The sequence below is a fragment of the Dipodomys merriami genome, unplaced genomic scaffold (assembly GCF_024711535.1).
Source record: "Dipodomys merriami isolate MVZ:Mamm:240054 unplaced genomic scaffold, mDipMer1.0.p SCAF_25, whole genome shotgun sequence".
NCBI classification, from domain to species: Eukaryota; Metazoa; Chordata; class Mammalia; order Rodentia; family Heteromyidae; genus Dipodomys; species Dipodomys merriami.
Genome location: NW_027203937.1, coordinates 23,444,316 through 23,457,078, shown reverse-complemented (window position 1 = coordinate 23,457,078; position 12,763 = coordinate 23,444,316). Strand labels below are relative to the sequence as shown.

General features: G+C 42.2%; 1 protein-coding gene across 4 annotated transcripts in view; it reads left to right on the top strand.

The window, feature by feature from the left end:
* Scube2 (signal peptide, CUB domain and EGF like domain containing 2) overlaps positions 1 to 12,763 on the top strand; it is a 79,173-nt gene that overhangs the window by 24,841 nt on the left and 41,569 nt on the right. For all 4 annotated transcript variants that reach the window (XM_070035276.1, XM_070035275.1, XM_070035274.1 and 1 more), the window contains exons 6-10: positions 1,013 to 1,129; positions 1,819 to 1,908; positions 8,284 to 8,400; positions 9,356 to 9,478; positions 12,233 to 12,349. In XM_070035276.1, coding sequence (XP_069891377.1) covers positions 1,013 to 1,129; positions 1,819 to 1,908; positions 8,284 to 8,400; positions 9,356 to 9,478; positions 12,233 to 12,349 — 564 coding nt within the window. The remainder of the gene's footprint in view (positions 1 to 1,012; positions 1,130 to 1,818; positions 1,909 to 8,283; positions 8,401 to 9,355; positions 9,479 to 12,232; positions 12,350 to 12,763) is intronic.

The following is a 12,763-nucleotide window of genomic DNA, read 5'->3' as shown; positions in this document are numbered from 1 at the left end:
AAACAGTTTTTACATAGGTATAATCACAGAACAGCTCCTTTCTCACATTGCAACTATGTAATTAGTTCTTTCAAATTAGAAAAATTACAAAGGCTTATGTAAGAATTCAAACACTCGGAAGTATGTAAAGAAAACATGTAATCTCCCCTTCCTACTTCCTTTGCTAGAGGTAATTCTGTTAGCAGTTTGATGAGTAGATAGTTTTATAGTTGGCTTTTTAAATTTATTTTTTTGGCCTTTCATCAATGAATTCACACATAGTTTTCATAATTATTGGTTAATGTTGCATTAGCTGTTCCTCTGGTTAACTCCCCCCCCCTTTTTTTTTGGTCTGGTCATGGGGCCTGAACTCTGGGCCTGGGCGCTGTCCCTCAGCTCTTCAGCTCAAGGCTAGCACTCTACCACTTGAGCCACAGCACCACTTCCGGCTTTTTTTTCCTGCTTATGTGGTGCTGAGGAATCGAACCCAGGGCCTCATGCATGCAAGGCAAGCGCTCTACCACTGAGCCACCTTCCCAGCCCTTAACTTCCCTGTTTAACAAATCCAGATGGAATCTGGTGAGAAAAATCCTGTGTGTGTGTGTGTGTGTGTGTGTGTGTGTGTGCACGTGTGTGTGCGTGTGTGTGCACGTGCATGCAAATGAAATATTCTCCATTTATTCCAGACATGAAGTACTGTAGAATTTTCCAAAGTTGTGCTAATGGCAATATCTCCAGATAGAGCAAAGGAGTCTAGAATCTCTCCTAAATCATGAGAATCGTCCTCACTCTCCACTTTTCCTGTCTCTATACTCCTGTATAACGTTGCTTAAATCTCTGCTGTGTATAGTATGGCTATCTGCTGGCACAGACATGGTCAGGGTCTGGGTGCAGCTTCTATCTAGTATGCATAGTACCTGGTATCTTTTAGGCACTCAAATACTTTCAGAATAAAAAATCACAGTTCCTCCTGGAACATAGCCCTGGTTGTGGAAACCTTGATGCTTTATATATTGATTCATGTTGTACTCAGTGACCTGTAACCATGGAAATGGCGGGTGTCAGCACTCCTGTGAAGACACAGCTGAAGGCCCTGAGTGTAGCTGTCATCCGGGGTATAAGTTGCACACAGATGGAAGGAGCTGCCTTGGTGAGTAGTGACCCTCACTCTGGGTGAGGCTCTGCCCCAGCCTGCCCATCCTTAATTCAAACCCTAATCTTAAACCTAACCCTCATGGTGTTCAGCCCCAGATACTGGGGTTGCTGGTGTCTCAGCTCCCAAACAGGCCCTGTGCTGCTTTACATATTGCAGAGCAAGGGCCCTAGTTTGGGGATAGAGGCTCCTTCTTGCTTAGTCTGACATGCTGGTATTCTGGAGATGGAGACAATATGTCCCAAAGGGCCAGGGTGACAAGAAGGTTAAGGCTTACTGATTGGGATGACACAGCAGCCTCTGTAGTCAACAGTCAACAGCTATGTATTCCTGTTGGGATGCCCTGCCTTTTGTGGCAAGCTATTTGCTAACTCTATTATAGAGGTTTCTAGGCCTACCTTCTTTTGGTCCTGAACTAAGGGTAGTGGAGTGAATGTTAAACGTGCATTCCCTCGTGTCTCTTTGCAGTATACTTCCGAAGTTTCTGTATTTAATGTTTACAAGTATTTGCTGCCATTAATGTACTGTTTCTTGCAGAGCTTCATTCTGATATATTTTTGTTGAGTGAACAGAGTCATATATCTTAACATTGTTTTAAATCTGGGATTTTGGCAGAAAGGGTTATGTGGGCGATGAATAGTCTGACTTGTTCAACTGAGAGCTGAGATCTTTTGATTCTCTTGCAGAACGAGAGGATACTGCCCCAGAGGTGACAGAAAGCAATGCCACATCAGTGGCAGATGGGGATAAGCGGGTGAAACGGCGACTGCTCATGGGTAGGCACCTTCTCTCCCCTCCATGGCCCCTGACATTGTCCCTTTCCCTCCCCAGATCACTATATCAGGCCTGAGCTTGGGGACCACATATCCTAAGGCCAGCTGAACTGGGATGAACAGTTCCTTGGAAGCAGAGCATGTGTTTTCTTTACCCACTGCTGTTGCTTTGTTGCCAGCCAAGAAGCCCAGTACTGTGCAAGACTGCTACCTCTGCTGTCAGAATAATCAGGGGAAAATGGGTGTAATAAAATCTATATCAGGCTGGGCACTGGTGGCTCATGTCTGTAATCGTAGCTACTCAGGAGGTTGAGATCTGAGGATCACAGTTCAAAGCCAGCCAGGGCAGGAAAGGCCATGAGACTCTTATCCCCAATTAACCACCAGAAAACCGAATGTGGTACTGTGGCTCAAGTGGTAGAACATTCTCCTTGAACGGAAGAGCTCAGAGACAGCCCCCAGGCCCAGAGTTCAAGCCCCATGACTGACAAAAAAAAATTCTATGTCAGTGGGGCTCCAGTGGCTCAAACCTGTAATTCTAGCTACTCAGAAGGCTGAGATCTGAGGATTGTGGTTCTAAGCCAGCCCTGACAGGAAAATGTGAGACTCATATCTCTAATTAAAAAAGCTAGAAGTAGACCTATGGCTCAACTGGTAGAGTGCTAGCCTTGAGCAAAAAAGAGCTCAAGGACAGCACCTAGCCCTGGAGTTCAAGCCCTAGGACTAGCACCAAAAAAAAAAAATCTACCTCTTAGGATTATCAGGATGTTCAATTAAAGTTAATGACATATAACCAGGCACCAGTGGCTCACATCTGTAATCTTAGTTACTCAGGAGGCTGAGATCCGAGGATCACAGTTTAAAGCTAGCCTGGGCAGAAATTTCATGAGACTCATCTCCAATTAACTACAGAGCTCGAGGGGAAAAGGGTGAAAAAGTGTAGCAGTGGAGCTCACTGGACACTGATGAAAGTGAATGATACAAATTGTAGGTAGAGACAGGAAGGAGGGAGGGAGAGAAAGTGAGGGAACAGAAGACACTAAATGGAAGGAAATGTACTCATTACCTGACTGATGTAATTGTAATCCCTTTGTATATCACCTTTCCAATAACAATTAAGTAAATTAGTTGTTAAAAAAAATCCCCGAAGCCAGGTGCTGGTGGCTTACACCTATAATCCTAGCTGCTCAGGAGGCTGAAATCTGAGGCTCACAGTTCAATGCCAGCTGGGGCAGGAAAGTCCGTGAGTTTCTTGTCTCCAATAAACCACCAGAAAAACCAGAAGTGGCACTGTGGCTCAAGTGGTAGAGTGCTTGCCTTGAGCTGAAGAGCTGAGGGACAGTGCCCAGGACCAGAGTTCAAGCCCCACGACTGACCAAAAAAAAAAAAATCCCCCAAAGCCAGAAATGGAATTGTGGCTCAAGTGGTAGAGTGGCTAGCTTTAAGCAAAAAAGCTAAGGAAGGCCAGAGTACTAGCGTTCACACACACACACACACACACACACACACACACACACACACACACACACACACACTCACAGATAATGATATGCAAAAGTACCAGAGTTTAGTGGCTGGGACATGGTGGGTGGCCAGAGAATGTCAGTTCCTTTCTTTCTAAGTCACTGTAATGACAAGCACTTTGGGTAGCCTCCAGCTTAACATGGTGATATGTCCATTTTTGTACTTGCTGGGTCTTCCATTTCTGACTCAGCCAAATGTTATCACAGAGATGAATGGGGAAGAGTGGCACTTGGCTGTGGGACATGGCATGGCTGGCCAGCAGGCCTGACAGTTGAGTTGGAGATGGGAGAGCCAAGGCAGGGGTTATGGGGGTGGGACCAGACAGATCCTTTGATGCATTATTCTAGAGAGATTTTGGCTCATTCTGAATAAAAATCATCTTTGGAAAGCTTCTGGGTTAGTCAGGTAAGATACTGAGCAACCATTGATAACAAAGCAGATAACCTTTCTAAGTCATATTCTCCTTTTCAAAAGTTATCATTTTTTGTGTATTAAAATTGTACATATGAACACTATGGAAACAGCCACCTAGCTTACAATGGAGTATATCATCTCCCTAGCTCATAATGTTCCATTTCCTCATCCCATTTGCCAGAGGACATAATTCTCAACTCAACTGGTTATTTCTTTCACTGTCCCTCCTCCATATTTCTGAGAAATGAAGTATATCTACCTATTACTTTCTTTCTTTGGGCAATGCTGGGATTTAAACTTAGAACCTTATTCTTGCTAGACAGCAGCTCTACCACTGAGCTCTACCCCTAGCTTACAACTTTGTTGTTTTTGTTATTATTGGTTGTAGGGTTTGAATTGAGGGTCTGGGCACTATACCTCAACTTTTTTGCTCAAGGCTAGTGCTCTACCCCTTTGAGTCACAGCTCTACTTTAGTTTTTGTTGGTAGTGGTGGTAGTAGACATGGGGCTTGAACTCTGGGCTTTGGCACTGTCCTTCAGCTCTTTAGCTCAAGGTGAGTGCTCTACCACTTGAGCTACAGCACCACTTCTGATTTTTCTAGTGGTTTATTGGAGATAAGAGTCTCATGACCTTTCCTGCCCTGACTGGCTTTGAACCGTGATCCTCAGATCTCAGCCTCCTAAGTAGCTAAGATTACAGATGTGAGCCACTGGTGCCTGGTTCTGCTTTAGTTTTTTAGGTGGTTAATTGTAGATGAGTCTCACAGGGGGCTGGGAAGGTGGCTCAGTGGTAGAGCGCTTGCCTTGCATGCCTGAGGCCCTGGGTTCAATTCCTCAGCACCACATAAGCAAAAAGAAAAAAGCTGGAAGTGGCGTGGTGGCTCAAGTGGTAGAGTGCTAGCCTTGAGCTGAAGAGCTGAGGGACAGTGCCAGGCCCAGAGTTCAGGCCCCACGACCGACCCCCCCCCCCCAAAAAAAAAAAAAAGAGTCTCACAGACTTTCCAGCCTGGTCTAGCTTCCAACCACAATCCTCAGATCTCAGCCTTCTGAGTAGATAGGATTATAAGTGTGAACCACTAGCACCCAGCTTTCACAGCCGTTTCTTGATGTATCTGTTTAGTAGCTTCTGACTCCCCACTGTGGAAGACTAGGTTTTAGCTCTTCCTGATCCCCTTTTCCCAGCATATGTGCACTCACCTCTCCTCAATACCCTTAATATAGCTTCATCACCATTTAATCAATATTACATGTGATTCACCCTTGTATTACATAATATGGCAGTAACATTTTCTTTGTTTAGTTTTCTTAAGTACCTCTTACCATCTTTTGCAAGTCTCTGCCAGAGCTCTCTAAAACCCTTCCAATGTGCTTGAATACATATAGCAGGGTACTTCTCAACTTTTCTTCTTTGATGGGTCTCTTCTGAGACTTGCTGCTGCTCTACGATGCCCTCACTCCTGGCCACAGCTCCTCTTTAGATTGAACTGTTCTCATGGGCCTTATGTTAGGGAAGTTCTCATGTCTTGTCCTTTGTCACTTTACATGGTGAACATAATGCTGGTTTCTAAAAGCTTTGCATGCCCCCAAATGTCCTTATATTCTACCTTTACCCCTTATTGAGAATTTGACTCAGAATTCAAAGTTGTAAAAGAATATTCTGTTTGTTTAGATGTTAGTGCTCTAGTGTGTGTGTGTGTGTGTGTGTGTGTGTGTGTGTGTGTGTGTGTGTGTGTGTGTGTGTGTGTGTGTGTGTGTGTGTGTGTGTGTGTGCGCCAGTCCTGGGGCTGGAACTCAGGGCTTGGACATTGTCCCTGAGATTTTTTGCTCAAGTAAATGCTCTACCACTTGAGCCACAGCTCCACTACTGACTTCTGGTATTTAATTGGAGGTAAGAGTTTCACAGACTTTCTTGCCTGGGCTGGCTTCAAACTGTAATCCTTAGATCTCAGCCTCCTGAGTAGTCAGGATTACAGATGTGAGCCTCCAATGCCTAACACTGTTTTCATTTTTATTCTTTCTGAAAAACCTCTGGAAATTGTTAGGACTTTTCTTTCTTTCTTTTTTTTTTTTTGTCCTGGTGATCCGAAATTTCACAATAATACCCACTATTGTGATATTGTTTCCACACTGGGTACTCAGTAGATCTTTTCAAGATGGGCATTCAAATTCCTTGGTTCTTTGATAATTTCCTTTATTATTTTCTCTGTTTTTATCTGGAACCTCTGTTAGTTGGAGGTTGTAACTACTAAATTCATTCTCTAATTTTCTTCTCCTTTACCTTTGTGCTTTTGGTTTATGTACATTCTAAGAGATTTTTCATTTTCTCTTCTAATCTTTCTGCAGGATTAAAAAATTATGCTTTCATATTTTTCAAGAATTTTATTTTGATCTTTTGTTGTAGAAACCTGATCTTATTTTATGTTTCCTTATCTTCCTAAGGAAATTAATTGTAAGATTTTAACTTCTCTTTGTCTCTGTAGTATTTTTGCTTCCTCCTAGTTTCCTTTTGCCTATTTGATTTGTTGTACATATTTCATATTAAAGGATTCCATGAAATACCAGATAATTATTATTTTCTTTTTTTAATCAGTTGTGGGGCTTGAACTCAGGGCCTGGGCACTGTCCCCGAGCTCTTTTTGCTCAAGGCTAGCACTCTACCACTTTGAGCCACTTCTGATTTTCTAATGGTTAATTGGAGATAAGAGTCTCAAGGACTTTCCTGCCCAGGCTAGCTTTGAACTGTAATCTTCAGCTCTCAGCCTCCTGAGTAGCTAGGATTATAGGCATGAGCCACCAGCACCCAGCCAGATAATTCCTAATTTTTCATACTTAATAGTGAGGGGCCAATTGGATAATATATTGACTGGTGAACTTCATATTTGGGTGAGTGGTCAGTGGCTTAGCCTTTCACTTGGAGATCGTCAAATGCCAATGTCTATAGGTCTTCTCACTTGGGCAGGTCATTCAGTTAATCAGTCTTCTGCTTGGTAGGACATAGGCTTAGATGGAAGCATTGTGAAGCTATGGTTGGGGGAGATAGACTTGATATTCCTCTTGCCAGGGGTCAGATTTTCACATTACTGTGCCTCCTCTCCTACTCTGCTATTCTTGGCCTCTCTCTAGTCCAACTTCTTCAGAGTATACATTTTTCTGCTGCAGCTAGAATAAGAAAGGGGTAGTCATATGGCTACATAGAATTAGGAAGAACTTCCTTCCTTTCCTACTTCCTTCTCTTTCTCTTTCCTTCTCTTTCTCTCTCCTCCCTTTCTTTTCTCTCCCTCCCTCCCTTCTTCCTTCCTTCCTTCCTTCCTTCCTTCCTTCCTTCCTTCCTTTCTTTCTTTCTTTCTTTCTTTCTTTCTTTCTTTCTTTCTTTCTTTCTTTCTTTCTTTCTTTCTTTCATTCTTTCTCTTCTGTCTCTTTCTCTCTCTTCCTCTCTCTCATTTCTTGTCTTGGCTTTTCTTTTCTTTCTTGTGCTGGTCCTTGGGCTTGAATTCATAGCCTGGGCAACTGTCCCTGAGCTTTTTTACTCAAAGCTAGTATTCTACTACTTGAACCACAGCTCTCCTTCTGGCTTTTTTGGTGGTTAATTGGAAATGAAAGTCTCACAGACTTTCCTACTCAGGCTGGTTTTGAACCATTTTCCTCAGATCCCAGCCCCCTGAGTAGCTAGGATTACAGGCACAAGCCATTGATAACCTTATTTGTTCCTTATACAGGCTCTTAACTAATCTTTCTCACCTCATCTTTTTTCTGTAGTAACTTGATATTTCTAATTGCTGGGAGCTTTCTTTACTAATTATTGATAGCCCCACGGTAGACACTTAAGATGTAGCTTCTGCTATGTGAGTTGCTGTTCCTCTGTTGATATGCCAGTTTCAGAATATTTGACATCTTTATGACAGGTCTTTTTAGCGTCCAAGAAAAATAACCTTCTGAGTAATGGATGTTACAAAGAAGAAATCATTAGTCTGAAACAAGAGAATGATTGTGGTGGACAATTTTACTCTCTTGAGCATGCTCATCACTCAGATGGAAAGAAGGAGGTTCAGGATTAAGAAAGGAGCACACTTCTTTGCCCTGTCTACACTCAATCTAACCTGCTAAATGTGATCATACTTAGCAGGTTGCTTGCTGTGGATTAGCACGAACCATTAGTAAATTTAAACTTGTTTCTGTGTGGGGGTGGTAATTCTGTTGTGTAAGTTGGAAAACATTTTTACCCCTTCTGATCCCGGGAACCAGCTTCCTCTGGAAATATAACCCATTCAGATGTGTGAGAGGAGCTTCATTTGCTCTCCCTGTATCTCACCTGCAGGTGGCAGAGACTTGGGGTGTGACCATGAGTACCATGCTTCTTGGCTTTCACAAACTTTGTCAAATATTAACAGTTGCATCAGCATTTCCCTAGGAAGTTGACTGCCCTTTCTACCTCCTTGTCAGAAACATGTGCTGTCAACAATGGAGGCTGTGATCGTACCTGTAAGGATACCTCAACAGGGGTTCACTGCAGTTGTCCCGTTGGATTCACACTGCAGCTGGATGGGAAGACATGTAAAGGTACCTTTCACCTGCTTGGGATGTGGGAGCCCCACGCTGCTGATGTGGGGCAGAGGCAGCTCTTCCCCTCTGCCCCTTCTGAGTGACTCCACATTTGCCTGTGATTCATATTGATGGGAGTTTTTTCCCCCCTGGGCTGGTGGACGGTTATAATTGAGTAAGCTTAATTAGAACAAACACAATTACACTAACTGTTGAGAAGGTCAGCCTCTACAAGCATCAAATAATCCATTGCAGGCATTGGCCTTATTAGAAAAAGTCAGTGCAGGGAAATATTCATTGGCAGGAGATACTATCAACCTATCATAAATAATAGCCTTCAGATTATTATGTAAATAACAGGCAAGATCATTATCCAGAACCCTTAATGAATAACTGTACCATTAACTTTTACTGGATGAAGACAGACCCCACTGACTTGCTAGCATTTCATGGGCATGAGTACAAAGGATTAGCTCTTTAGCATGATAAAAAATAGATAACCAGTTATGAGATGAAACAGAAAAGATAAGATTGAGTATAAGGAATCATTGAGAAAACATTGAGGCTATTTGATCATGATGAGATTTGCCAACAAATGCTCTAATACCTTATAGCTTTAATCATTAAGCTAGAATAGAAAGTATATTAATGGGAGCTATCTTATCTTGAGAGAGCATACAGGATGAGACTATAACAGGATATCACCACTCTTTCCCAGCATGTTTCCTTAGTGCTTATCAAGGTCATTGGTGGAAGTCAAGAGTCCTTAACTGCATGGGACACGTGTCTTTTAAAACTGGTTCAGCCAGATAAGAAAATGTAGAATATAAGAACCATCAGTGAACATTCTTAAATGCTTTTATGGGTCTGTTTTTATTTCAAAGAATAATGAATGCACGCGCAAAAGCATTTCAGTTTTGTGAGTTGCAAAGCAATCATTGCTCTTTGATTTACCAGTACTTGCCTGTTACAGATATTGATGAGTGCCAGATCCGAAATGGAGGTTGTGACCATTTCTGCAAAAACACAGTGGGCAGTTTTGACTGTGGCTGCAAAAAAGGATTTAAGTTATTAACCGATGAGAAGTCTTGCCAAGGTATGTGCTAAAATTATAGCTGTGTTGTTACAGTGCCCTCTGGTTGGAAGAGACAAGATGGAACCCCCACCCCCAATGTGGTAGAGACAGGCTCACCCTGCTTCCTGACACTAATCAGCTTCCTTCACTAATCCTCCAACTTCACTAGCCTCCAACTTGGGTTAAGCTATATTTTGGAAATTAAGCTATTAATGATTAGAGAACACTTCAGAGAACCCATGAGGCATGATTACAACAGAGCTTGCTGCTTAGAACTGGAACAGAATGAAAATAGGGTTGCATTGGAGGAGGGGAGCTAAGATTATAAATAATTTTCCTTTTCTAAAAATTCTTTGAATGGCATTGAATGTATGAAAAAATTGGTGGCAAAAATCTGTAGATTTAGATAACACGCTTTCCTAGCAAAAAGTTGAGGTCAACTCATATTCAAGAATATGAACCAGTTGACCTCTCTACCTTGTAGTTTTTTGAATAACCAGCCTCTGATGCTAGATGAGAGGAGGGACAGAGAAGGAGAGAGATAGGATGGAGAAGAGATGATGTTTGGGCCTTAGTCAGGATCGCCTGTCCATTTAAAAATTCCCACATAAGGGGGAGGGCAGCAAGGAGACCTCCGTGTGCAACTTGGTATTAACAACTGCTTTGGGTGATTGGAAGCTGTTTGGAGGCATGTCATCATTTATATTTATTTATTTGTTTGTTTGTTTGTTTGTTTGTTTATTGGGGGTCTGGTCGTGGGGCCTGAACTCTGGGCCTGGGTGCTGTCCCTTAGCTCTTCAGCTCAAGGCTAATGCTCTACCACTTGAGCCACAGCGCCACTTCCAGCTTTTTTCTTTTTGCTTATGTGGTGCTAGGGAATCAAACCCAGAGCCTCAAGCATGCAGGGCAAGTGCTCTACCACTGAGCCACCTTCCCAGCCCTCATTTATATTTTCAGATGAGCACCACCATGTATTTTCTACTGATGAGCAGGAAGAAGCTGTCGGGAAAGATGGGCTATCCTTTATCTTGTTTCTGAGAATGAAGACAACTTTATTTTTTTTTTCTTTTTAGGAATCTTAGCATTAGCTCAAAATCAAAACATAAAATCTGATATCTTAAATAATAAAAATACAGCATTGAGCCACGTGCTGGTAACTTACACCTATAATCCTAGCTACTCAGGAGTCTGAGATCTGAAGATCACAGTTCAAAGCCAGCCTGGGCAGGAAAGTCTGAGAGACTCTTATTTCCAATTAACCATCTAAAACCTGGAACTGGAACTGTGACTCAAAGTGGTAGAGCACTAGCCTTGAGTAAACAACTCAGGGACAGTGCCCAGGTCTTGAGTTCAAGACCCATGACCAACAGAAAACAAAAACAAACAAATGAAAACCAACCCAGCATTGTTTTTTTGTTTTGTTTTGTTTTGCTAATCCTGGGGCTTGAACTCAGGGCCTGGACACTGTCCTTGAGCTTCTTTTGCTTAAGGCTAGCACTCTACCACTTGAGCCATAGCACCAATTCTGGCTTTTTCTGTTTATGTGGTACTGAGGAATTGAACCCTGGGCTTTATGCAAGCATTCTACCACTAAGCCACATTCCCAGCCCCAGCATTGTATTTTTTTTTTAACTTTATAGTATAAGTGAGAGTTTTCTTTCGTCTTGATTTATTCTTCTTAATAAATAATTTGCCAGGCAATTCAAGTATACTTTATGTTATGAATTAGGTTTTTCTTTCCTCTTGGTTTGTTCTCCTTAATACATAATTTGCCAGGCAATTCAAGTATATTTTCCTTTAAATCCACTGAGCTCATTCTAAATGATTATTTCGTGGTTTTCTTCAGTTTGACTTGGAAAGCAAATTTGCTGTTCCACATAATGTATAGAGCCAGCAATATATTTAAGCTGTGTAAACACATTAAAAAGAAATTAGGAAAGTGATCTCATTATTTTTGGCAAAGCAAGCACTCATGGTGAACAGCCAAAGTCAGCTACTGAATGCGTCCACTTTCTCAGCAACTGGCTGATATTAATAACAGATTCCATAGAATAGCATCAATTAACAGGAAAGAAACTGACTTTTGCTCATTTTTTAGTGATCAGTTTTAGTAAAACAAATATTTGCACAGGAGAAATTTACTGAAGAAATTTCCAGGGTTTCTGGGAAAAGCTAGGAATGAAGAGGTTTTGCAAGAATTTGCCCTTTTTATTTTGCTTTTTCATTCTTCCTGATCCATCCAAATATTTGTGCTTTTATTAATGTAGCTTCTTGTAGCACATTCAGTGTTGGAAAAGTGGTTTAGCAATGATCTTTTTGGCTTCCACTGAGTGTTGTGCTAGTTCTGGCCTATCCATTTGGAGCCACAAGTTGTAACTGTTAAAATCCTCTGAAGAGTTGAGGCAGTGACACACCGAAATTCTAATCTGCAGGAAAGACATGAGGGCCAGATCAGGGAAGAAAACAGGATCAGACAGACGATGTATATGTAATTTACATATAGCCAACTTGTGCATCCAACTGAAGGAGGATGACAGGCATGTGGGCTTGTACCATGGTGGGAACAAAACTAAGAGATGACTGTGGAGCAATTGAGAACTTAACCACCTAATTTCAATGTCTGCTATAGAAAATTACTATAGACAGCAACGTTCTCAGATTCTTTTAATGCAGAGGGCATTAAAATCCAGGCTTAAATACCAGTCAGTAACTGATGTTTATTATAAACCTCTCCATCCACCCATCAGAACTGGCTTCTTCTTTTGACAATTACAGATGTGGATGAGTGCTCTTTGGATAGGACCTGTGACCACAGCTGCATCAACCACCAGGGGACATTTGCTTGTGCTTGCAATTTAGGGTATACTCTGTATGGCTTCACCCACTGTGGAGGTGAGTAGGTGCCCCTTGAGGGTGAGGCTGGAGGAAGCAGGGTTCTCTCTGAGTTTTATTTTCCTACAGCGGGGTGAAAGATACATTTCTGTCCATTGGCTCAAGGGAAACCCATGCTGAATGTTCTCCTAGAACACATAAAGGATGGAGCAGGGAGGAGCTGGGCTCTATTTGCTGTGGTTTTATAAGTTGACTTTATTGACTTGCAGTTGTATTCCAAGAACTGAAGGGTGTCTCAGAGCTGAGACCTTATCTGCCAGGCCTTCCCAGAAGATGGTATAGTCCTCAGAGAGTGTTGGTAGGGCACCTCCAAATTCAGGGCCCTCTTGTGGATGGGCTATGGTTACAAAGTCTTGGTTCAAGCCCCAAAGATTTTGGAGCAAGAAGTGAAAAGAATCAAGTTTCTCCCTCCAC